The 27,554-nt window shown below is 37.2% G+C and overlaps 1 protein-coding gene across 1 annotated transcript; it reads left to right on the top strand.

Annotated features, from left to right (window-relative positions):
- LOC134471117 (glycine N-phenylacetyltransferase-like) lies at positions 1-26,329 on the top strand. Its single transcript, XM_063229087.1, has 5 exons — positions 1-108; positions 9,468-9,575; positions 19,979-20,105; positions 20,852-21,017; positions 25,353-26,329. Exons 1-5 carry the CDS (start codon positions 1-3, stop codon positions 25,765-25,767), a joined length of 924 nt encoding a protein of 307 aa, XP_063085157.1. The 3' UTR covers positions 25,768-26,329.
- Positions 26,330-27,554: the final 1,225 nt, after the last annotated feature.

Raw genomic sequence — 27,554 nt, 5'->3', positions numbered from 1 at the left:
ATGCGATGTAAAATATTTGAGGTAACAGGGAAGCTCGATGTGGAAGCTGAAGCCTGCCACAGAGATCCCTACAGAACTGTTCCGCCACAGGACTCTGCCTGGGACCTGGTAGGACCCTGCCCAGAATCCTTGAACACTGCAAGAACTTTTGGTCTTCACCTGGGTCCTGGTTAGGCCTCACCAGGCATCTTCCAGGTAGCTGGGAGATATTGCCTATGAGTTGAAGCTGATGCCAGAAACCTCTACCTAGCTCTGCAGTGGTGAGTCTCTCCTTGGAACCTGGTGGCACCACACACAGGTCACCTAAGAAGCTGGGGAGCTTTTGTGTGTCATGTAGCATGACCTAAAAGCCTTCCCAGTATACTCCACATACCATTCAGATTGCTACAACACTCAGAACATGATAGGGCCCTACCCAGTGACCTCAACCACGTGGGGTAATTCTGTGAGCCATTTGGGGCATGCTGAAGATTCACCCAGTGTACACACCCCTCCATCATGCTTCTAAGTGCCTCTAGGGACCTGGAGAATACAGGAAAATTACATAATGAAAGAACACAATGCAACCTCAAACATTTTGTGCATGCCAAATAAGCCTAGGAGACATGAACATACTAGAAAATGTAAATCATACACCTGAAACTTCTGAAATGATAGGAACTGGAGTAAAGAATGAACTCTAAGAAGCTATAGAGCAATTCAGATCAGAACTAATCTCGCAGGTAAAAGATGAAATGATAAATGTAATGAAAGAAATGCTGAACACATCTAAAGAAGATTAGTTAAAAAATCTAGGAGCACTGCAAAAACATGGAAACCTTGCATGAACAACATACGAAAACAATAGAATACGTGAAACAGATTTAAAAATACATTCAGGAAATAAAAAATACCATCAAAAGCTGGCAAAACCACATTAATGAACATGGTCTTCGGACCTAAAAGAGAAGATTGGAGATAATGAACAGTAAAGAAGTGGTCATTTCAAAATTACAAGGAACTAGGAAATAACAATACAACACTTACCAGATGATGTAAGGAAAAATAATACAAGATTGATAGGTGTGACTGAAAAAGTAAGTGATGACACAAATGAGAGCAAATGGTATTTACAGAAAGAATAGCAGAAAATTTCCCAAACGTGGAAAAGGAAACCAACATACAGATAAATGAAGCATATAGAACTCCAAATAGCCATAACCAAAATAAATCTACACCCAGATATGCAATAGTCTACATCCCAAACGTTCAACATCTCAACAGAATATTAAAAGCTGTTAGAGAAAAAAGACAGATCACCAATAAAGGAAAGCCCTTCAGAATCACAGCAGACTTTCTCAACACAAACAATGAAGTCAAGAAGAGCATGGAGTGAACTATTTCAAATCCTGAAGAAAAATGACTTCCCACCCAGGTTGATGTACCCTAAAAAAATTGTCCTTCAACATTGATGGAGAAATAAAATATTTCCATGACAAAAGGCAATTGAAGAATTTCATGACCACCAAATAACCCTGCAAAGAATACTGAGCAATATTCTAGATAGACATAAAAACAAGTACAATTCCAAGAATACCAATAGAAAAAAGTCACTAAGCAGGGCAGACAGTTAAAAAAATACTAAAGCGAGGGGAAAGGTAAAGAACGAACAGTAGAAACATAAAATGACAAAAATGAGTCAATATATATCAGTTATAAACATTAATTTAAGTGGAGGTAATTTATCCACTTAAAGAAACCGCCTGCAAAAATGGATCAAGAAAAAGCATCCAAGTATATTCTTCTACAAGAAATGAATCTAACCCAAAAGGAAGCATATACACTGAAAGTCAAAGGAAGGAAAACAGTACTTCATGCAACAAGAACCAAAAGAACAGCAGGGTAGCTGTACTGTTTACAGCCAATGTGAACTTCAAACCAAGAGTGATCAGAAAAGATAAAGAAGGTCACTATTTAGTGAGAAGAAAACTTCAAAAGGAAGTGAAAACAATCCTAAATATATATGCACTAAATATGGGAGCACCCAGCAATGTAAAATAAATAGTAAAAGAAATGAAAAATAAAACAAGCAATAACACCCCTTTGACACTAAGAGACAGATCAACTAGACAGAAAGTCAGCAAAGAAATAAGAGAATTGAATCAAGCTGGTGAATTAATGGACTTAGAAGGTGTGTACAGAATATTCTACCCAACAACATCAGAATATTCATTTTTCTCAGCTGCACATGAGACATTCTCTAAAATAGAGCATATACTAGCCCACAGAACATGCTTAAGTAAATGCAAAGTTATTGCAATTATTGCACACATATTATCTGATCATAGTGCTATCAAACTGGAAATTAATGACAAAGGAAACTACAAAAAGTCCATAAACGCATGGAAATTAAATAATACACTCTTGAGCAACCAATGGGTCTCAGAAGAAATTAAACAATATTCTACAAGTAAATGAAAATACAAAAACATCTTACCAGAACCTGTGGGACACAAAGAAACCAGACTTCAGAGGAAAATGTATCGTGGTGAACTCGCACATCAGAAAAACAGAACAAAGACAAATAAACAACCTAATGCTACAACTCAAACATCTACAAACAGAAGAGCAAGCCAAGCACAAATTCAAAAGAAGGGCAGAAATTTTAAAGACTGTGGCAGAAATCAACACAGTAAAGACTAGGAAAATAATACAAATAACTAATGAATCAAAGAGTTATTACTTTAAAAATAAATAAAATCAACAAGCCTCTGGGCCACCTTATTTTAAAAGGAAAGAAAAACTCAAATTCAGACAATAAGGAATAAAAAGTGTCAAATCACTACAGATCCTGTGGAAGTACAGAAGAACATCAATACCTACGTCAAAAAGTTTTACACTAATAGGTTTGATAATATAGAAGAAATAGACAAGTGACTACTAACATATAAATTATCAAAGCTGGAGCAAGAAGATATAAAACAGTTTAATAAGCCAATTTTAGTTTATGAATTTGAAAATGTAATTAAAACCTTACCAATAAATAAAATCCCAGCTGTCCTGATGGATTCACAGCTGATGTCTACAAGACATTCAAGGAAGACTTAATGCCAACACTGCTCAAACTCTTCAATGAAATTGAAAGGGAAGCAATTCTTCCAGACTCATTCCTGGAAGCAAAACCAAAAAAACACCCAAGCAAAAAGAGAACTACAGGCCAGTTTGCCTAATGAACATAGATGTAAAAGTCCTGGCAAAGACAATGCAGCAAGTGATCAAGAAGATCATATACCATGATCAGGTGGGTTTCATCACAGGAATGCAAGGAAGGTTGACCAGATGCAAATCAAATAGCATGTTGAATCATATCAATAGAGCCAAAGATAAGGATTACATAATCGTCTCAATAGATGCAAAAAAAAAAAAAAGCTTCTGATAAAGTGCAATACTCATTCGTGATAAGAACCTTATGGAAAATTGGCAGACTGTCATTATCTGAATCAGATAAAAGCCACCTATGTGCAACAACCAGCATCACATTAAGTGGTCAAAAACTCACAGCTTTCATTCTTAAATCAGGAACAAATAAAGGCTGTCCACTATCACCATTCCTATTAAGTATTGTTCTGGAAGTATTAGCCAGTGCAATTAGACCAGAGAAATAAAACAATTAAGGAGAGTAAAGGAAGAAATTAAACTATCATTATTTGCAGATGGCATGACATGCTATATAGAAGACCCCCAAAACTCCACTGAAAGATTTCTACATGTAAGCTGGGCATTGTGGCTCATGCCTGTAACCCCAGCACTCGGGAAGCTGAGGTGGGAGTACCTTGCAAATTTGAGACCAGCCTGGGCTACAAAGTGAGCTCAAGTCCAGCCTGAACTGCATAGTGAGACACCGGCTCAAAAAGAAAAAAAAAAAAAAAAAACCCTTCTACATATAACAACCAAATTCCCTAACATAGCTGGTTACAAAGTCAACATGCAAAAATCAATAACATTCTTGTATACCAACAAACTCACTGGGAGGGAAATAAGAGAAACCACACCCTTCACAGTATCACCCGAAAAATAAAATACCTAGGAATCAATCTAACAAAGGAAGTGAAAGATTCATTCAGTGAAAATCACAGTACTCTGAAAAAAAATTGATGAGGACCTTAGAAAATGGAAAAACATTCCTTGTTCATGGATAGAAAGAAAAAACTTTGTGAAAATGTCAAAATGTCATTCTACTTCCCAGAATCAACAACTGGGATGTCATCTTATTAAAAACGTTTTTGCATGACAAAAAAAAAAATGTGCAACCGAGTGAAAAGACAACCTATGTATTAGTCAACTGTCCCTCAGACAAAGGACCTTTATCTAGACCATATAAAGAATTTTAAAACATCAGGCCCCCAAAATTCAAAGACACAATCCAAGAATGAGCATGTGAGAACTACATACACTTTTCAGCTGAAGAAATATAAATGGCATATAAATACATGAGGAAATGTTCAACTTGATTGGTCATTAGAAAAATGCAAATTAAAACCTCAGTGAAATTCCATTTTACTCCAAAATGAATAGCCAGGATCAAGGAAACCACCAAGAAAAATTAAAAACTTGGTCCCAGAAAAATTAAAAACATTACGCCACAGTGCACAAACACACACACACACACACACACACACACACACACACACACACACACAATATCTATATCTATGAGTATTGCTAGTTTATCAGATATAGATATTATATATATATATATATATATATATATACAATATACACAATTGTATACATATATATACAATTTATAATATCTATCTTGGAAACAATGCCAATGCCCATTAACTGAATAGTGGATCAAAAAAGACCTGGTAGTTTTTTACAATGGAGTACTTCTCAGCTATTAAGAAAGATCACATTGAGGCTTTTATAAATAAAAGGATGTGATATGAGACCTTACTCATAAGTGCAATAAATCAAACTCACATGTGTACATAACATTTTGTCTGCCTAGTGTAAGAAACTGAAAGAGTAAATAAGATACAAAATCTTCAATAAATATTGTGAAAGGGTAAGAAGCTGCTCAAAGAAGAAAAAATAATTCAAACAGGGAAAAAGAAAGCAGAAGGAAGAGAAACAAAATAAGATATAAATTTGTATATACATAAAGATTCCTAAGATGATTGTGCTACTAATTTTGCTAGTTCTTGGAACATAACAGGTAACATCCATAGGATTCGATCAATTTTGCATGCCCATATCTGATAATTCAACAACTCACAAAGATACTACGAAAGGGAACAAAAATTGTGTTCCTACCACCTTGTTTTGAAAGTCTACAATGTTATTGTTTTTGGCTCTTAGACCATGTTATTTATTTGTAGTATTTTGTCTAATACAGAAATGATAGATATACATGTATATGCTCATGCATGGCTAGAATTTCACCTAAAGTGTTACAAGAATTGATTTTAATATGTGTGGTGGTGGAACAACTACACTGAAGAAAACTAGACACGATGGTAGCCATTGATGACTTCTTATCATTTTTATTTGAAAGTTAACAATGCAAGTGTGTCTTGAGATCCATGCCATGTTGAAACTTAGTACTCGGGAAGCCAAGCAAGCAACTCCCCTCCCTGATAAACAGAGGCAGGGTGGCAGACTGCAGCCCTTCCAGGCGCAGAACCAGCAGTGTCTCCTGAGATCCACACCATGTTGGAACTTAGGACTCTGGGAAGCCAAGCAACAACATTCCCTCCCTGGTAAGCAGAGGCAGGGTGGCAGACTGCAGCCCTTCCAGGGGGAGAACAAGCAGTGTCTCCTGAGATCCATGCCACGTTGGAACTTAGGACTCGGAGAAGACAATCAAGCACCTCCCTTCCCTGGTAAGAAGAGGCAGGGTGGCAGACTACAGCCCTTCCAATGGAAGAACCAGCAGTGTCTCCTGAGATCTGCACCATGTTGGAACTTAGGACTGTGGGAATCCAAGCAAGCACCTCCCCTCCCTGGTAAGCGGAGGCAGGGTGGCAGACTGCAGCCCTTCCAGGGGGAGAACCAGCATTGTCTCCTGAGATCCATACCATGTTGGAACTTAGGACTCTGGGAAGCCAAGCAAGCACTTCCCCTCCCTGGTAGACAGAGGCAGAGTGGCACAGTGCAGCCCTTCCAGGGGGACAACCAGCAGTGTCTGCTGAGATCCACGCCATGTTGGAACTTAGGACACTCGGAAGTCAACCAAGCACTTCCCCTTCCTGGTAAGTGGAGGCAGCGTGCAGACTGCACCCCTTCCACGGGGAGAAGCAGCAGTGTCTCCTGAGATACAAGTCATGTTTGAACTTAGGACTCTGGGAACCCAAGCAAGCACCTCCCCTCCCTGGTAGGCGAGGCAGGGTGGCAGACTGCAGCCCTTCCAGGGGAAGAACCAGCAGTGTCTCCTGAGATCCATGCCATGTTGGAACTTAGGACTCTGGGAAGCCAAGCAAGCACCTCACCTCCCTGGTAAGCGGAGGCAGGGTGGCAGACTGCAGCCCTTCCAGGGGGGGGGAACCAGCAGTGTCTCCTGAGATCCAGGCCATGCTGGAACTGAGGTGGCTGTGAAAACAAATGACCATCTTGCATCCCTGCTTAGCAATAGTGAACCTACTGCTACATAGCCTAGAGTCAGATATCCCACATCCCCTATCCTCCCACCCCCACCCATTGGCAAATGGGAACCAGTAATCTGAGTATCTTCTGGCAGGTTGACCATAGCAAATATGGAGGTCTTCCTTCTACCATTTCTTTGAAGGCAAATATTTTTATTACTGTTTTGCTCTTTTCTACTTAATGGTACTGCTGTATTCAATATTCTGTTTTGATAAAGTTCTATAGTGTTGTATATTTCATCTCATTTTGATATACGTGACTGAAAGAACAACTATTTTTTTATTTAAAGAGAAAGACAAAACTAATTGAAGCAAGACAGTAAAAGGCTAGAAGCAACACAGAATTTCAAGAGAAAAAAACATACAGTAAGACTTCACCAGTTAATAGATCACACATTGACAACTTACAAACAGCTGTCCAGATTACAAAATTAAAGCATACAAAGTGGAGATTAATACAGTGAGATTTCAGTCAGTTCTGTTCAATGATCCAAGAGAAACTCAGCAATATGGTTCAGTTTCCTACACACTTAAATAAACTTGCAGTTATATCCTTTAGATCACTTTCCTTCCTCTCTTTTTTACACTAACAATCGCACATTTTAGTTTCCATTACTTCCACAGTTTTTTAAACTTTTTCTTTGAAGATGAAATGGAAAAAGATTGAAAAAAAGGCCAAAAAACAAAAACAAACAAACAAACAAACAAAAAAACAAGACGGACCAAAGAAAAACCCAATGTGACAAAGCAAAACAGAGTCATTTAGATCAGGAGGATGGACATAGCATAAAATGAAAACAAAATAAAAAATAAAAAAAAATAAAGGGGGGATTACTAGGTGATCAACAATGGTTACCATTATGCCTCTTGTTATCCTAAAAAGAGTAGCCTATATCAGCTAGTATAAAAGAATTGAACAAACCGTACATAAGACCAATAAAATCACATTGGAGAGCTTACAGGATTCCAAAGAAGATAATCATCAAATAATAACGGGCATCATAGAATATCTGGTTGCATTCCAAATGGTTGCCTATACCCTCAACTTGATACTATTAAGCAAAACAGAATATAATAAAATCAATCAGAACAAGATATGGAGAACACTACACGGGTTCAAATCAGGTTAATAGGGAAACAAAAAAATTACTATAATCTATCACACTATTTTTAATTTAATTTTCCCTTAGTTAAAAGATACTAAGAAATAAATTAATTTTTTTTAAAAAAAGGAAAGAAAAAGGGGGGGGAGACTGAGATAAAAAAAAAAGAACCTATCAATATGACACCGATCAGAATAGAAAAATTTAACCATCATTGTGTTTCACCCCCAGATAGCTTGACATTAATAGTAGTTACCATAGTGACTCTTTCCTTGAAATATTTGAGTGTAACTTCGTATACTATAGCATCAAATTTATCAAGACAGTGTGAGACCGTTCAAGTGAATGAAATTGTTGCAGGCAATTTAGAACCAGCTAGCAGAAACCAAACATCAATTTCTATATTATCTCTTTGTCTATAAAAATCTTGCTTATACTATTGCATGCATTAAGATATAATAAGGTACCACATGTTAGAACCAATGGAAACAAATGAACAAAAACTTGATGGGGCTTCAAAACAGGATGGTATTAAATCAGCGCTAGCTATTACGCTCTTATTCTCTTCAAAATAGTCATTTGTAGTATCACAGACAATAAAATAAAAACAGCTAATTAAAACCATTCATAGAAAGGAGTGAAAACATTATATAGCTTCAAACCAGTGTGGCTGGCAATCATGATTACCACGTACTTTCATGTATTCTTATCGTTTCTTACATGAGAGAAACTATTCAGTATTTATACAGGTGAGTTTGATTTATTTCACTTATAAGTATGGTCTCGAGGTAAGAACAACAACTATTATAAAGATAACAAAATATACTGTAATACCTATTACTGTTATCCCAGTCACCTGCTGTGAAGCTCTGTACCAATTTCACTGTACGATCTTAGTTGGCTTTATTCAGAATTTGACTGATGTATAATTTCAAAAAAAAAAAAGAAAGATAACGATGCTTTTAGTTTTGGTTTTGATTGCTTTTAGTCTGTTTTCAACTATTTGATTCCAATATGTATGAAGTTATGGCAGCTATTTTGAAGAAAATGAGAGACATTATGGTAGGCATTATTGATTTCCTAGCATCTGGTCTTGAAAGCCCTTGAGGCTTTCTTTCTTGTGTTTTGATTGCTTTTATACTATTTTGATGTGTATGAACATATTGTGAGTAAAGGTATGGGCAACTATTTAGAAGAACACAAGTGACATGATAGCCACTGTTGATTTCCTGCTGTCTTTTTCGAAATCCTGTATTATTTGCATTGTTTCACTCTGCTCTACTTTGTTCTGTTCCGTTTGGATTTGCTTTGTTTCATTTTATTCTCTTTAAAACAAAAAAGAGGTAAAAATTGAAATATAGAGTAAGTATTATATAGTTATGAAGTATGCTTACATACACGAGTGTTTAATGACCTGGAAATATGGTCAAGTATAGTGTATGTGGGAATAATAAATGTTAAAGTAATATATGTGAGATCATTTTGTATAACTGTGTGTATGCATGAAAAAATGAAAAAGAATTAGTGGTGCAAGAATGAGTGATTGATAATTTATTTCATTTATGATTTCCTCAAAACTCTGCTTATTTGGGGGATAATAAAATGTAACCTAAGGATTGGACTAAACACTCTAAGTGCTGCACAGCCTACTTTCAGAGGGGTGAGTCACTTTGTCACACAAGCACAATATTGACCGTGAGCTCTATGCTTCTTCTTCCACTGTGTTGAATTGGGACAGGTTTATGGGACCATCTTCCATATGAACCAGGAGAACCCCTTCAACGGAAAGGCTCTGGTGGACAAGTGGCCTGATTTTAATACAGTAGTTGTCCGTCCTCAGGAGCAGGTAAGTTTCCAACTATGGTGTCGATATTATAGAGTCTATATTTGCTACATAAAATGAAGGTGGCAGGTGGGTAAATATGAGGGAAACCCAAATGAAGCAGGGTGATAACTGGTTAGCCCTGTCCTCCAGAATCACACAGACCAGAGGAATCATGGGACAGTGGTGAACTTCAGGATACAGTGACAATGTACAGTAGCATTCAGGAACACTTGTGCTCTTGTTATATGAATCTTTTTCTTACTATATTTTATTTGTAAAAAGACTAAACAAAACAGAAAATAAGTAGAAATAATACATATGTTCAGACAAAAAAGTAAACAGTAAGAAATCACTAGTTGATGTTTACATATTGTCATTTTACAAAGAGATGTTCAAGGTACAAGAGTGGAACATGTAAAGTGCAAATTCAAACAGTGAGACTGCAAACAGTTCTGTTCAACTGTGCAGCAAGAACTTAGTAACATGGTTGTCAATCATATACATTTAAACAAACATGCAGTTATCCATATCTTCATTTATATTTAGATTAAACAAACTGAAGCAGATTAAAATCATTCTGAACAAAGAATAATAGTATAGGTATATTTCACATTATGACACTCCGTGATCAGAAATAGGTACTGTAAAGTCTTTTCTTTATTATTTAATTTAAAGAAAGACTAAACAAAACAGAAATAGGGTAGAAATAATACATAATTTCAAAGAAAAAAATAAACAGTGAAAAATCACTAGTTGATCATTACAGATTGTCTTCTTACAAATAGTTATTCAAAATATTAAAGTAGAGCATATAAAGTAGGGATTCAAAGGCTGAGGTTGCACCCAGTTCTGTTCAACTATCCAACAAAAACTTAGAAATATGGTTATCAATTCTATACTCTTAAACATACATGCAGTTATCCATGTCTTCAATTATGTTGAGATTGAATAAACCCAAACAGGCTAAAATCACTCTAAACAAATGGGTTTCACATTATGACACTTCAGGATCAGGAGTGGGTATTTTGGTTTCTCTGTTTCTTCAAAGTATCTGTTCATTTCATCATGTATTATAAAACTAGTTCTCATAAACTGTTTATAGACTTGCACACACATGAATCTTAACATGTATTTCTATCCTTTCTATATTAGATGGAGAAACAAAAAAAGCAAGGCAAAACAAAACATATTCCTTTAAACACAGGAAACAAACAAAACATACAAGAAGACTATACAAATAGTTCTACCATGGTTCCTGTGCTGTCTCTTGTTATGTCCAACATAATTGGCTATATCATCAGACATAGGACAATTGAATATATCAGTACCTGACAGTGTTAATAAAAATACAACTTTGCATATCTTATAGAACTTCAAAAACTGGCAGTTATGAAACCAGAATGTGTATCATAGAGTCTTGTCATCTTCACTGTAGTTGCCTATACTCTCAGACTTGATACTGTCAATTATTTCAGTTTTGAATAAAATATTCTCTGCCTCATTTCTGTTATGCTCTTTTTTCCCATCAATTGTCTGCTCATTTTCTTAATTCTGTTTTCTGCTCCATTCACTGAGGCTTCTCTGCCATTCTTGGAATCCTAGTACTTTTCTATCTCTCTAGAATGAACTGCAGTATTCTCTGTAGTGTTGGATTGGTGGTTGCGAATTTCCCAAGTTCCTCTTTGTCTTAGAAGCATCTTATTAATCAATTAATTTCTAGAGACAGTTTAGCAGGATATATCAATCTGGGATGGAGGTTATTTTCTTTCAGGGCGTAGAATATTTCACTCCAGGATCTTCTTGACTTCACAGTTTGTGTCAAGAAGTCTGCCGTTATTCTGATGGGCCTTCCTTTATAGATTATCTGTTTCTTGTCTCCAACAGCTTTTAATATTCTGTTCTTATATTGAATTTCTGGGATCACGATTCTTATATGCCTGGATATAACTCTGTTTTGGCTGTAGGTGGCTGGATTTCTGTATGCCTCATATATCACGATACTATTTCCTTTTCCTGTTTGTGAAGTTTTCATTAATTTTTTCTGTGAATAACCTGTGTAGTTACTTTGTTTGTACCCCAGCTTCTTCCTTCATATTCTTTATTCTCAAGTTATAGATCCTTTTGTCATCTTCTAGCCTTTTACATTTACCACTTGTTTCCTTATTATTTTTAAAAAGTTTTCCCTTTCATACTCCCACATTGCAAAACTGTCCTCCAGTTTGGATCATCTATCCTTAGTTTCTTTCCAGTTGATTTGCCATTTTTCCATAGAGTTTTTAATTTCATTGTGATCTCTTTGGATTTGCCTCATGTATTCTGTATTTTTTTTATATTCTGCATCAAATGGTTGTCTCCTTTGTTTGAGTTCCTCCCTTCTTCCATGTGTGTCTGCTTGAGGGGTGCTTAGTATCTCTTTTATTAATCTTCTTATATCTTGCTTTATTTGACTAAATGTTTCACTTTTGAACTCGTCTATGAGGTCCTGAATAAATCTTATGTCCACTGGTGCTGTGTCAGATATTGCATGTTTGCTGTTCTCATTCTTCTTTGTATTTACCTGTCCTGAGTCCATGTTATCAGGGTTGGGAACTCGGACTTTTTGTTGTTGCTTCCTCTTCCCATCTTTTTTGCTTCTTCCAGGAGGCCTCAGTTTCTTTCTTTGTTTGTTACAATTCTTCTAAAGTGTGCTGGCTAGCTGACCCTTCTCTCTGCCTAGTGCTAATGAGGTTCCGACAGGGACAACATATGCTGGCCCCTTCCTTTCCAAATCATTCAAGTGCTGTGGCATGCACCGTAGTACTTTGTGACACCTCCCTTCCAGGTGGCAGTGGTTGGAGCACAGCAGCAGTGGCAGCGGCGGCACACTTTGTGCCGCCTTCCCTCCAGGTCATCAGCTGTAGCTGGGGCAAGGCTAAGGCAGCCGGTGGGTGAGAATTCACTCCCAGGCCCACAGCAACAGGTCTTGCTGGTGGCCTGGAGGTGACAGAGGCAGTGGCTGGAGTGCAGCAGAGTGGGGATCAGTCAAGTTGCTGTGGTGTGCACTATATTTCTTTGTGCCACCTCCCTTCTGGGTCAGTCAAGCTGCTGTGGCCTGCACTTTCAGTCAAACTTCTATTATAGGACTTTTTATTATTTAAAGACTGTAATATATGGAAATGTGATTGGCCAAGAGATGATTAAAAATAGAGATTTCAGCAAACAAGAGAAAGAATTAAAGTGCCTTCCAGGGGGATATTTCACTTGAATTAAATTTTGCAGTTACGTGGGTTTTGACAGATTGACAAGAGCAGTGGACACATTACAAGCAGGGAAGAATAATGCCTAAAATATAGAAAGATGATTAAGAAGCTTTAGGCAGATATTCATGCAAAAGGAGATATCAGTACTTGGAATATATTTTCAGTTGCATAGTTTTGTTAAAGTGACTAACAGACTCTAAATACAAAATATGTTTTAAGCACGTTGAAAAACATAAGTTAAAAATCCACACAGGTGAGGAATCAAAAGAGCAGAGTAGCAATGAGCAGTGAAACACAGCCTCTCTGAGACTCAGAATCTTGAGCCCAGAAAACAACAACTCAGTGAGAGAAATAAAGAACTGGATTACTGGGAATTAAGAAGAATCTAGAGGAAAAAGAAGAAGGTACAGAGAAGTTGGAAAAATGACTCACAATGTAGAGAAGAGAATGAAGCAATCTGGAAGCTTGCCTTGGTTTGAGGAAGAACTCTTTTGCACAGACACAAAGTAAGCTCCTCCTGCACCTGCACAGGGAAACGCCACACATAGGGCAATGGCACTGGCCAGAGGAGGGAGGAGCCCATAGTGCTTGAGAACTTTGAAAGCAGCATAGCAGGCCACTGCTGAAGAGGCGCCTGCTGCCAGTGAGTGTTTGATCAAGTCCTGTTTAAGGAAGGGTTTGAGAAATGAAGAGCGAGATTCAGAAAAAAGACAAAACACCTTCACTTCAGGTTCCCCGGGGCCAGCCCCTCCCACAGTGCCTGAGTGCAACAGCCACGGAAGATAGCTGTACATGAACAGTGGGCTAGACATCGATCCCTGAAAAGTTTAAACTCAGGCTGAACAGGACATGGGCCCTCCTGTTCATGCTGAGAAGCCAGCTTACGGTACATTCAGAAATGGCTGGCTCTGAAAGCACTGGTATTACCTCTAGTGGGTTTCTTTAACCTCTCCCTGCTGGATACTATCCAGCACAGATCAGAGGTCTGATTGCCTTCCATCTACCAAGATAAGAAAGTGTATGCCTTGGCTTGGACAGTTGATACAAACTGGGGTCAAACGACAGGGAGGCATCTGGAGGAGGGGCACCTTACAAACCAACAGAGTGTAAAGGTAGGTAAAGAAAACTGTGACCTGCTGGATTCCAAAGTTGTTGGTCACGAAGTGAAACCATTCACTCAAAACACCTTTTTCCCATTTTTGGACTCATTATTTTTGCTGTCCCTTATTTACTGTTTTTTTTTTCGGGTGTGTGTGTGTGTGGACTTCTTCTTTCTCTTTTTTTCTTTGTTTCTTTTTCTTTCTAACATTTTCCTTTTAGCATTCTGGTCTTTATTTCCTCAGTTTCACTCTTTTATCTTTTATCTTGTTTTAGTTATTTTTTCTTTTTCAACACCTTGAGCTAATTCTTTTATTATCTTTTAAATTCCTAGTAGGGCACTTTTCCTCACCTTTTTCTTCCCCTTCTCATCTTTATTTCTTAAGTTTTCAATCTCTCATCTTGCACTCATCTATCTTACCAGTATAGCCATTAACCTTTGTTAACACTTAGATAGTTAGCTGCATATTATTGCTGTTGAAATTTTTTCTGTTGTGGGTAAAATTATAATGGTTGCTTTTAGTAGATGCTTAGTGTATGTTGCCAGTCCAAGTACTAAATAATAACCAAGCCAAATTCTACTTAGCTTCAGTGGGATGGTCATAGAATGTGATCATCATGTATTTCCAAAATACACTAATGAAAAATAAAAATCTACGTAATGAGTCATCATAGAACTCAAGAGGTTAAATATTTGAATTATTCAAGTAGCCGAGTAATTGAAAATCAACTTGGTTGAAACATATAGGCCATTGTTGCATGCAAGTTATTCTCTTAGCATATAATTATGCTAAGAGAAATAAGTGAAACGCAGAAAGTTGAAAGTTAAATTTTGCACCATATCAGTTACATCAGTTATTAAAAATTGAAATATATAGATAGAGGACAAAAGTAGAGGACAAAATTGTGGCAATATAGGGGGAGGGGTGAAAGAGGCAGTTTAAAGGAACTAAAGTAGCACCTATGAAGTCTGAAGCAGATTAAATAACTAGTGTATAATATGAAGAATATAGGTAGCAACATTTTCCTGAATTTGATACTAAATTTTGAGTTCCAGCTGTTTTTCATATAAAAGCAAGTAGGGTAATAATATGTGATGGATCTTTTAATTTTCTGCACAGTACCAGTAATTATTTTGTAGCAACCTGCTCAGTAACTCTTTTATTACCTGTATGTCCCTTGTGACATCGTGTCATACACTGTATACGTATCATTATTTATTAAAAACTATAAAACAACACAGAGGAACAAATATAGAAATTTACATTAATTGTTAAAATTCAAAAAATGAAAATCATATTGCATTTTTAAAAATTTTTTTTAAAGAGAAAAGAAAAAAACAGAAAAAGGTACAAGTAATATAGAATTTCAAAAGTGAAAAATCACTACTTGATAGATTACATATTGTCATCTTAGAAATAGTTGTTCAAGTTACAAAATTAAAGCATACAAAGAGGACAAACAGCGAGATTACAAACAGTTCTGTTCACTGATCCAACAAAAACTCAGTAATATGGTTATCTATCTTGTACAGTTAAATATACATGCAGATGTATCCTTTAAGGCATTTTCTTTTCCTCTCCTTTTTACAATAACAATTACACATTTTGGGTTTTATTACTCTCAGTTTTTATTACTGTTTTTGAAAAGCATAAAACCAAATGTGACATAACAAAAAGAGTCATTCAAATCAAAAGGATGGACATAGTACATGATGTAAAAACAGAATAGAAGGTGACAAACAAATGTTGTCATAATGCCTCTTGCTATCTTAAAAAGAATTGCCTATATCATCATTCATAATAAAATTGAACAAAACAGCACAGAACAAAACCAATAAAAGTGAAACAATGGAGACATTACTGGACTTCAAAAGAAGATAATAGTCAAACCTGAATGGGCATCATAGTGAATCTTACTGTCTTCAAAGTAGTTGCCCGTACCCTCAAACTTGATACTATCAAGCAAAACAGAATAGAGTAAAATCAGGCAATAGAAGATGGTGAGAGCAATACAGGGCTTCAAATCAAGTTAGAAAGAAGTCAAAGTGGTTACTATAATATATCCTGCTATTTTTAAATTCATTTTTCTCTTAACTAAAGAAATAAAAATACAAATAAATAAATAATAAAAAAGGAGATTGAGATAAAAGAGGAAATAATAACACAACAGCTCAGGTCAGAACATAAAAATTTAAGCAACATAGTGTTTCACCACAAGATATCCTGACATAACAGTAGTTACCATGTTGCCTCTTTCCTTGGAACATTTGAGTATAACTTCATACACTGCAGCATCAAACATATCAAGACAATGTAAAACATTCAAGAGAATGACAGTATTACAGGGTATTTAGAGCCAACTAAAAGAAAATGAACAATGGTTTCTATATTATCTACTTGTCTAGAAAAGTTTTGTTTGTACTATCATACATAATAAAATCGAATAATATACATTTTAAGACCCATGGAGACAGAAGAACAAAAGCTTGAACAAAATCTTGACTTCAAGACAAGATGATATTACATCAGCACTAGCTATTATGATGTCTTGTTTTCTTCAAAACAGCTGCTAATACCATCACAGATAATAAAATCAAACAGCCCAGAATAAAATCATTCCAATTAATGAATGAAAACATTATAAGGTTTAAAACAATATAATGGGGAAGCATGATTATCACACACTTTTATGTATTCTTACCATTTCTTATACTAGGGAAACTATTTGGCATTTAATACATGTGGGTTTGATTTCTTTCACTTATGAGTATTGTCTCAAGCTGTGCCCATTTATGTATAAATATCTCAATGTGATTGTTCTTTATAGCTGAGTTGTACTCCATTCTATAAAAATACCACAAGTTTTTTTTATCCATTCCTCAGTTGATGGACACTTAGGTTGTTTCCAAGATGTGATTATTACAAATTATGCTGCTAAAAACATGGGTGCACATATATCACTGTGGTATGATGCTTTTGGTTCTTCTCAGAACATGCTTAGAAGTGGAATAGCTGGAACAAATGGTACTTCCAATCCCAGCTGTTTGAGACATCCCCAGACTGACTTCCACAATGGTTGCACCAGTCTATACTCCCACCAACAGTGCAGAGGAATTGCTTTTTGCCACAGCCTGTTAAGCATTTGTTGTTGGTAGTTTTCTTGGTCCTGGCCATTCTTTCTGGAGTGAGATGGAATCTCAGTGTGGTTTTAATTTGCATTTCTCTAATGACCAATGGTGGTGAACATTTTTCCATGTATTTATTTAACATTTGTATTTCTTCCTCTGTGAACTGTATATTTATCTCAGATGCCCATTTTTGCAGTGGGTCTGTGAATTTTGGGGATCTGATTTTTTAATTGTCTATATGTTCTGGACATAAGTCTTTTGTCTGATGGAATATGCAGTAATGGTCCCCAGACCATTTTCCCCAATTTTTGGGTTCTCTTTTCTGTATGCCAGAGATTTCTTTCACCATGCAAAACTCTTTAAAAGGACATGATTCCATTTATACATTCTGGGAAGTATTTTTCATACAGTTTGGTTCTTGTTCATGAATTCTCTACTTGCCCCTATGTCTTCAAGATTTTAACCTACTTTGTCTTCCAACAGATTTAGTGTTTCTCTTTTAATATTTAGATCTTTGATCCATTTAGACTAAGTTTAGTACACAGTAATAAGCATAGGTCTAGTTTTAGTTTTCGGCATAGAGGGAGTCAGTATTTCCAGCACCATTTATTGAAGAGACTATATTTCTTCCACTCAAGGCTTTTAACTTTTTCATCAAAGATAAAGTGGCTGAATTGTATGCAGTTGTAGTTGTGTCTTCCAATGTATTCCACTGATCTTCAGCTCTGTTTTGATTCCAGTACCATGTTGATTTTACTACAGATGCTTTGTAGTATAACTTCAAGTCAGGGATTGTGATGCCTCCTGCCTTGCCTTTGCTGCTTAGAACTGTCTTTGCTATTGTATGTTTCTTCTTGCTCCAGATGAATTTTAGGAGTGATTTCTCTAGATATGTGATGTATATTGATGTTATTTTTATTGAGATTGCATTGAATCTGTATAAGAGTTTTGGGAGAATGGCCATTTTCACAGTATTTATTCTTCCTATCCATGAGCAAGGATGTCTTTCCACTTTGTGAGATGCTCTTCAATTTCTTTTTCAGTGTATCATATTTTCCTTGTAAAGGTCTTTCACTTCTTTCATCAGAGTAATTCCTAAATAGTTCACTTTTTGGTTGCTAGTGTGAAGGGTGTGGTTTCTCTTATTTCTCTCACTGTGACCTTGTTGTTAGTGTATAGGAATGTTATTGATTTTTGAGTATTGATTTTGTATCCAGGTACATTGCTGAATTCATGTATTATATCTAAGAGTCTTTCAATGGAATTTAGGGAGTATTCTATGTAGAGTATCGTGTCATCTACAAATAATGATAATTTTACTTCTTCTTTTCCTATCTTTACCACCTTTATTTCTGTCTTGTCTAATTGCTGTGACCAGTATTTCCACTATTATATTAAATAGGAGCGGTGATAAGGGACATCCTTGTGTTGTGCTTGATTTTAAAATAAAGGCCTTCAAATTTTGGCCATTTAGTATGGTACTGCTTGTTGGTTTGTCTTGGGGGCCTTTATTATATTGAGGTAAAGAGCATCTATTCCAATTTTCTGTAAGGTTGTTATCATAAATGAATGTTTGATCTTATCAAAAGCTTTTCTACATCTATGAAAATAGTCATGTGATTGTTACATTTGGTTTTGTTGATATGTTGGGTTACATTTATTGATTAATGTATTTTTAAAGCATTCTTGCATCCCTGGGATGAGTCCCAGTTGGTCATGGTGTGTAACCTTCTTGACAATTTTCTGCATCCTATTTGCCAATATTTTATTGAAAACTTTTGCATCTGTTTTCATTAGGGAAATTTGTCTGTAGTTTGCTTTATTAGTTGGGTCTTTCTCAGGTTTTATTACTAGAGTATTATCTGCTTCCAGCAATGACTTAGGAAGGATTGCTTCCCTTTCAATTTCACTGAAGAGTTTGAGGAGTGTTGCAGTACAAAATCTTCTTTGCACTTCTTGTAGAATTCTGCCATGAATCCATTTGGGCCTGGGTTCTTCTTTATAGGTAAGGACTTAATTACACTTTCAATTTCATTAATAGAGATTGGCCTGTTCAGCAGTTTTACATCTCCTTGACCTAGCTTTGTTACTTCACATGTTTCTAGGAATCTCTGTTTCTCCTGTGTTATCAAACCTATGAGAGTAGAGGTTTTCAAAATATGTGTTGATGATCTTCTGTATTTCTACGGAGTGTGTAGTGATTTCACCTTTTTCATTTCTTGTTGCGTGAATTAGAGCTTTTTCTTCCCTTTTTAAAAATAAGTTTGGCTAGGGGCTTAACCACTATACTTATCCTTTCAAAGAACCAACTTTTTGATTCATTGATTCTTTGGATTGTTTTCTTAGTCTCTATTGCATTAACTTCTGCTCTGATTTTTATAATTTCCTCTCTTCTTTTGGCCCGGGGCTGGACTTGCTCTTCTTTGTCTAGGTGTTTGAGGTGTAATATCATGTTGTTTATTTATATTCATTCTGTTTTCCTGATATGACAACAGTTTCGGATGTGGAATTGAAGTTCTAATACTACCAAGTCTTCTGCATCAATTTCAATACTGTCATATTTCACAACATAATAATTTGTTGTGAATCTCCTTGAAACAGAATAGTATTTAGTCTTGCAATTAAAGATTTCCCTGGACACTATTATTTTTTTGTTTCTCTGGAAGAATAGAAAATCATGGAGGAATTCTACTTAAACCAGTGCACATTTTTTTCACATTAAATTGTAATGCAACACATAAATAATTAACCAGACAAGATTTTTTAAAACATAAAGCAAATAGAGTAGTTGACATTGTTTTTTTTTTTTTGACATAAATGATTTAGTATAAATAAAAATATGTGAACCAAACATAATTTCACTTTGGAAAGTACTACGATCATAAAAGCTACGTAACAAATATTGAAATGTCTTGTTATAACTGGTTTGATTAATACCATGTTGCCAAACCTCACAGGAGATGATCGATGACCTTGATCACTACACCAACACCTACCAAATCTTTTCTAAGGACCCCAAGAACTGTCAAGAATTCCTTGAAAAACCAGATGTCATCAACTGGAAACAACATTTGCAAATCCAAAGTAAGGAAAGTGAGGGGGGTGTTGGCTATTAGGGTAGGGTCACCTCCCATCCTGAGCACCTTCCCCTCAAACTTTCACTTCCTCCTAGTGCTTGGTCCTTCTATTTGGCCACCCACACGAAAGGTGTGGGCTTTAAATGCTGCAGGTAGTGTTCAGATGCCAGAAACTTTGGATAAGGGACTTTCTCCTTAGCTGAGGATTCATGATATACACATGGGCCCCCAAGGTGCCTGGATGTGAGAACAGAGCTCTCCCTCAGGCCTCTCATTCCTGGAGTAGTAACAGCAACTCATTGCTCCACAGGGCTCCTTAGGGCCACGAAGTCCAGCTGCTGGGGCTATGATCCTGCTCTCCCTAGTAACACTGAAAGCTGATTCCTGGTTCAGCCCCTTTTTAAGCACTGGCAACCAAGCGACTTAAATTTTCTTCTGTGTCTTCATTTATAAAAATGAGGATAATAAAAACAAAAACCCTACAGCATAGTGTCTTTAGGAAGATAAAATGAAGTAGTATTTGACCAGTTCCTTAACAGAGATGTACAAAGGTAAGATTGGTTGCTAGGATTTCAACATCAATCTTCCTTTGCCCAGTAACTGAAAGATTTTTCAGGATTGTTTATGTTACATAAAAGAAAGCATGCTCAGAGAGTGAACTGATCACACTCCTAGTAAGTGGCGATGATAGGAGCCAGATTGTCTGTTGCTAAAGCCTGCTTCATTTGGTTATCCTTGCTTCTGCCCCTCTAGGTGCACAGTCAAGCCTGGATGAGGTGATACAAAGTGTTGCAGCTGCTAAATTGGTTGAGGTCAAGAAAACACAGTGCTTCCTTTATATGATGCCAATAACAGTAAAGAAACTGTTACCTTCCCTGTTGGGTACACAGCATTTAAAATCTGAGACTCCCAGCATCATGTGAGTTTGACGGTAGAAGCCCCTCCCAGCATGCTGACAGCTTTAAGGAAAGTGATTTACCAGCCTCACTGGCCACAGTCTTTCCTGCCGACCTACAAGTGATTTCTAGTGTGGTCCTTCCAGAGCACCATTTGGGTTCTGTGCTTCACCTGTTGGGAGCCATCAAGGCTTCTCAGCACTTTGAATGAAACAGAATTCCTTCTCCAGGTGCAGCATGACCTGTAGCTTCCCAGCAGCATCTCTGGACTTCCCTCTGCCACTCAGTCCCACATGCTCACTCACATAGGGATGTGGGAGGTGGGCTTGCTGTTTGCCTGCCTACACAACCCTTTCCTGTTATCTTCATGCATTTTTCCCTTTTTATGAGCCTCCCGAGTGTCCTAAAGGTTCCCTGGGCATAGGCACAGTGAAAAAGTCCTCCAACAAAAAAAAAAAAAAATAAGTTACGTGTCTTCTCTCATTTTTTTCTAGTGTAACAAGGGATAGGGCTGAAAAATGATGTGTGTGTTTGCCTTGCAGATGCTGAATGCCTGTGCATCAGAGAGACAGGAGATCTTCGTTCCCTTAGTGAAATGCGTCACTGCACAGACTGGAGGTGCAGTCACTTAGAGCCCCATTAGCACCCCTGGTTCTATCTAGGAGAACATCCTGGTAGAAGACGTTCCAGGGCAGGTTCTTAAGATGAAGGGACTGGTTCCCCATACCTTGGGAACGGTGTAACTGTTGTTTGAATGTGGAATCCCATGCATTGGGTTCCCATGGAGCCCCTGGAAGCCCATGACACCATGGTGGGAGCCCTTACTTCTCCGTATTCTGTTACAGGAGCCGACTGGGCTCCAAAGCGTTAACTTTTGACTTCAGACTCCCCTGTATGCAGCACAATGGCTGAGGACCCGTGGATGCTAATCTTCATGATTCCAAATGCTGGCTGTGCTGCTCACTGGCTTTGCTTTGTGGTTCTGACTCATGTTCTGTTGAGCTACTGTTCTCATCTGTACAATATGGCTGATATCTTCTGCCTTACTTCTAAGCAGCTTCACAGCCAAACTGAAAAAAATCTGAAGTTTAGCAAATTTCACCATGTAATCTGATGAAACACATTGCTGAGATTCTTCTATAAAAATTAAATTGATTGCTATAACTTAGATATATGGAATGATGACATCAAGCTAATGATTTCCTACCTGTGTGTTTGTGCCTTGATTCCTATTTGTTTTTCCCTCCCTTCAGCCCCTCTTCCATTCCTTCTTTATGAAGCTTTATTTTATGCTTCTTTTCTCATTTTTTTTTTCTTTTCCATCCCCTCCTCTGACAGGTTCCTTTTTCCTTTGAAACATTCCTTGCTATTTCACAGTGCCTATTTTATACTTTGGTCATTAATTGTTATCTCATTGTCCTATGTTGGAGAAAAGATCTGATATTTAAACATGTGTGACTGATTCAATTCACTTCAGTATGGTCTCATGTTGCATCCATTTATTTAGAAATGTCTCAGATTTATCCTTCTTTGTGGAAGAGTAATGTTCCATTGGATTAAAAAAACAATAGTTTTTTTTTGTTTCTGAAAGGCTGAAAAAATTAGATATAATTTTTCCTTTAGAATTCCAAAAAAATTGGGTTAATAATATTAACTGCTTTAAAGGTTACAAGGAAACAAACAAGAAAAGAGCAAGAAATTTCAAACTGCCTAGCAGTACCGGGCAATGAATATATTGTATTTAGTCAGTAATAAGAGTAGTATTTGTGCTGTTTATGACAGAAATGAATTTCTTTAGCTGGGATATTGGCACAGTTCCATACACCAGCAATACTTAAGGAGCTGGTCCATGTACCATAATTTTAAAAATTAGGGAAACAAGGAATTTAATGATTTTCATACCTTATATGCATATAATACTGAGATTTAGAAAGCATTTTTACATTTCAATAAGGGATTTGCACTAGAGGAAGCTGGGCTTCAATGGTATAAGAGGCAGGATGTGGCTTTGTTGCTCTCAGTGCTATTCATTCCTTATTTAGTAAAAGTCACTTGACCCAAGTCTTCTTGATCTGTTAGACCTAATATGTATTAAGCCAGTATATTTAGTTTATTTGTGGCATATTAATGCTTGATCCTAATGGTGACAGAGTAGTAAAGATGCTATATTAAAATTTTTCAGAAATGCTTCCATTTACAAAAATTTTCATGACATCCAATATCTTCCAAATGAATGAAAGGGCAGACTCTATATACCAATAAAAGAGGCTTTAAAAAAATCTCTGTAGATCATCATAAATCTGGTTTGGAGAGCATGGATTATTTACTTCTGTCCAGAAAGGTTCACAGACACTTATTCTGCCTCTGTAGCTAAGCCAAAGGTCTAACTGGATAGAAGGAAGACATGATGTTTGGGTTTGAATCTGAAGCATCTTTCAAAGGCTGTTTTGCTGAAGGCTTCCTTTTGGGAAAGGAAGGACTTTTAGGAGATGGGTTGTAGTTGGAGAAGATTAGGTTCTTGGGGGTGGGGATATGGGAACACCAGCCCCTCCTTTTCCTCTCTTTCTCTCTTTGCTTCCTAGTTGCTATGGCATGAACAAATTTACTTTGCTACATAGTTTGCCATGACCTGCTGCTTGGGCATGGGTTAGAAAAGTGGGACGTGGTGGCACATACCTATAAATCCAGCATTTTGCAATTACTCCACTCTGCTTCCCAGTGTTATTTGCAATGTCTTCTGAGCTTCAGCTAATGAGACACACTCCGGGAAAACTAGATGATAGGAGAAGAGAAGCAGCCACTTAATCTCTTTCTTCCTGTTCTGCCCTAGGCTGTGAGTCCTCATGTCACTGTCTTCCTCAGTAGCTGTAACTTCCACTGGACCTCACTGGTCACATTAGATTGCTCCATGCTCTTCTGCACCAATCAGCCTCCTCTGAGGTGCATGTTCCACCTGGTAGCCATGGCCTGTGGCCTGTAACAGCCGCAGCTCCTCTCATTGGTTCTTTAGCTTTGGATATGGAAATGGTTTTCTGCTTTTGCTTCACTGTTCTCTGGGTGCTTTACCCATAGCTTTTTTTAAAAGTCATTTTTCTGTTGACGGGCATTTGGTTTGTTTCCAAGATTACAAACTGTACTGCTCTAATCATGGGTGCACATATATCACTGTGGTATGATGTTTTCAATTCTTCTGAAGATACAATGGGAAGAGATGGTTCAAATGGGGTCTCTAATTCTACTATTTTAAGGCATGTTCCCACTGATTTCCACAGTGTTTGCACCTGTCTACACACCCACCAAAGGTGCAGAAGGGTTCCGTTTTCCCCACAGCCCCTCCAGCATTTGGTACTGCTTGATGTCTCAATAATAGCCATTCTTTCTGGGGTGAGATGGAATCACAGTGTTGACTAATTTACATCTCTAGAATGGCCCGTGATCTTGAACATGTTTTCATATATTTATCTGCTATTTAATTTCATCCTCTGAAAAATGTGTATTTATCTCAGGTGCCCATTTTTGGATTGCGTCTTTAAATTTGAAGATATAATATTTTTGAATTCTGTATGTGTTTTAGATATCAGTCCCTTGTCTGAGGGACAATTGGCTAGGGTACTTTCCCTCTCTGTGGGCTGTCTTTTCATTCTCTTGGTGATTTCTTTTACTGTGCCAAAGCTTTAGGACAGGATGAGATCTCTGTTGCCTGCAATTTATATTATTTTCCATGTGGTCAGGCTTTTGTTTATGAAATCTTTGCCTCCACCTCTTTCTTTACGAGACCTACCTATTTTCTCTTCCAATAGTTTAGTGTTTCTATTTGCTTGTTTACATCTTTGATACGTTTTGATTTCAGTTTAGTGAATGGAGAGAAATATGGTCTAGTTTTCATGTTCGGCATGAGGGAAGCTAGTTTTTCTGGCACCATTTATTAAACAGGCTTTGTTTCAGTGAATGTGTTTGGAACTTTTCTCAAAGATAAGATGGATCAATCCTAAGCAACAAAGTCAAGGTAGAGGGCATCTTATACTCTGACTTGAAATTATACTACAAAGCTACTGTGATAATAATACTTAAGTTTAATGGAGTTTTTCTTGTGTGTGTGTCTGGGTGCTTGGTATGCCTGTATGCAACAGATCTTATTTCTTCTGTCCCTTTACAGAAATGCAATTAGTATCCTGATTTTAGACCACAAGAAATGGAGGTAGAGAGATTTAAGCTACCTGCCCAAAATCACACAGTTAGTGAGATTATGACTGCTGAGTTTTTCTCATTAGCTGTTTTCCTACTTCTTCTCAATTTACTTTCTGGGGGAAACAATGTATTTGACATTATGTGCTATTCTTTTTCCTTTTGCTCCGCAGCAATCAAGAGATGTTTAAACTCTCATCGCTGGATTTAGCACACGCTGCCTTAGTGAATAAATTCTGGGCCTTTGGCGGTAATGAGAGGAGCCAGAGATTCATCGAGCGCTGTATCCGGACCTTCCCCACCTTCTGTTTGCTGGGGCCTGAGAAGACCCCTGTGACCCGGATCTTGATGGACTACACTGGAGAGCTGCGAATGGGAGCCACTGTGCCTGAGTACCGGGGCTTGGGCCTTGGATCTTATCTCGCACACATCCAGATTCAGACTCTAGAAAATGTTGGCTTCCCCCTGTATAGCAATACTGCCAAAAACAACAAAGCTGTACACAAAATAAGTCGCAATCTGAATTATGTCCCTATGCCCTGTGACTGGAACCAGTGGAACTGCATGCCTCTGAGAAGCTGTCTCTGAACACGAGAAAGTGTTGGAGGGCTGTGATGTGACTTAAGTAGACCGAACATATAAATCATAAGCAGCAGGGAAGGATGGGCTTTGTTTTAGCTCTATGGAAACACTGCCAATGGTCAATGGGATGTCTTGTTCTTGAAGCCACATTACTTTTGAGGTCAAGCATTCCTGGCATGGCCTGCACCTTTCTGAAGTCACCACAGTTTTCTGAAGTGGCCAAAGTGTGTGTCCCATGTTCTGTATTTCTGGATCCTATTGCCTCCATTAGTCTCCTAGGGGCTGCCTCAATTCTTTTCCAGGACCTCCTGACTCATATATCTTATTGTCAAGATGTGGTGTCTTTTCATCCTTGAGTAGCATATAATTTGTTTTTCTCTGATCTCTTTATTCAGTGGGCCAAGTGTCCTGCCAGTTCTGTAAGTATTACAAAGTGATTATTCTACTAGAAGCCTTTTATTTACATTCCGGCTTCATAAGCATGTTAATCTATGAAAATATGGCAGTGAAACTGATGATACATGTAAACTAATATGCACTAATAAAAATGAGAAGAAATCATGTTAAATACCTCACAATTATATGATTGTAGGTGTATATGACCTAGGAGAAATTTATTGTGCATACTTAATGCCCACAGCATGAAGTTGTGAAATAAATGGTGATAGGAAAACGATTGCTATAACAATGCAAATTAAGTGGTATATGATTTTGCATAACTACACATTTTTTTCAAGCCCACAATGGCTGAAAACCTCATTTTGTATAAATGACAGTTTCAACACTTTACACATTAGATCGCTAGACCTTTTCATTCTATATAACAGCTGTTTGTATCCTCTGATTTACATCTCTGTCCTTTCTCACCTCCATCCTCCTCTCTGACTAAACCACACTTTAGTTCTCTGTCTCTATATCTTTGAATCCTTTTATGATTCGATATATTGGGATCATATGATTTTTCTCTCTTTGGATAGTTCCACTCATTATAATATCTTCTGTGATGGAGCATTTTATACAAGGTGACACGAGTCATTAAAAACCATTTCTCCATGATTTCTTTCCCCCTTATTAAAAAGTACTTTTGCTACTTTGAAGGTAACAATACACAATGCACTACTCTCCCACAATCTTGACTTGAAGCTTTGTAGCATTGCTTTTATTGGATTTTTTTTCTTTGCAATAGTGCTGCTAAATAAGAAAAAGTCATGCAGTTGTATGCATGCAGAGTGATTGTGGTGTAGTTTCCAATTGATGGGCTTTAGACTCTACTTGAGGGTTAGGAGGACACACTTCTGGATCTGACTGGCTGAGTCACACAGGAAATTCCTTGGTGCCTATCTCTGTTGCAGATACAAATATGAGAGAAAGTAATAGAGAGAAAGGAGGATTTTATTAGGGACACACCTGCATCATTGGGGACTCTGGCCCCAGTGGCTGATTATCAGACAAAGGAAAGGCTCCAGTTTCATTCACATAGTCCAGGAGTAAGTGTGATCTTGAATCAAGAACTTTTAGGCAATGAAACAGATTTATATGAAGGAAGACAATGATAGGCCTTCTAAGAAGCCAAACTTCAGCATGTCATAAGACTCAGCTTATGGTGAATCCAGGAAAACACATGTCACCTTTACCTGTATTCTTGAAGGAAAACAGATGATGACAAGTCATAGGCCTTGCTTACAGTCACATAATAGCAAATGATATCCTGTAACAGAGCAAGGAATTATAGCTGCTGGGAAGAGGGCATTTCTAACAGGAAAACTCATTTTTCTGTAAGTCCTGTTTCATCT

This window comes from Cavia porcellus, unplaced genomic scaffold (genome assembly GCF_034190915.1).
Source record: "Cavia porcellus strain 051 isolate PalLab524CR breed Dunkin Hartley unplaced genomic scaffold, mCavPor4.1 scaffold_17, whole genome shotgun sequence".
Lineage (NCBI taxonomy): Eukaryota > Metazoa > Chordata > Mammalia > Rodentia > Caviidae > Cavia > Cavia porcellus.
This window is presented reverse-complemented; position numbering and strand designations above follow the sequence as displayed.

Bases quoted from the DNA above. Each gene is read 5' to 3' on its own strand.
- LOC134471117 (XM_063229087.1), top strand. From the start codon at position 1: ATGCGATGTAAAATATTTGAGGTAACAGGGAAGCTCGATGTGGAAGCT. The intron at 109-9,467 runs GTAGGACCCTGC...GAATTGGGACAG, and splicing joins AGGACTCTGCCTGGGACCTG to GTTTATGGGACCATCTTCCA. The intron at 20,106-20,851 runs GTAAGGAAAGTG...CTGCCCCTCTAG, and splicing joins ACAACATTTGCAAATCCAAA to GTGCACAGTCAAGCCTGGAT.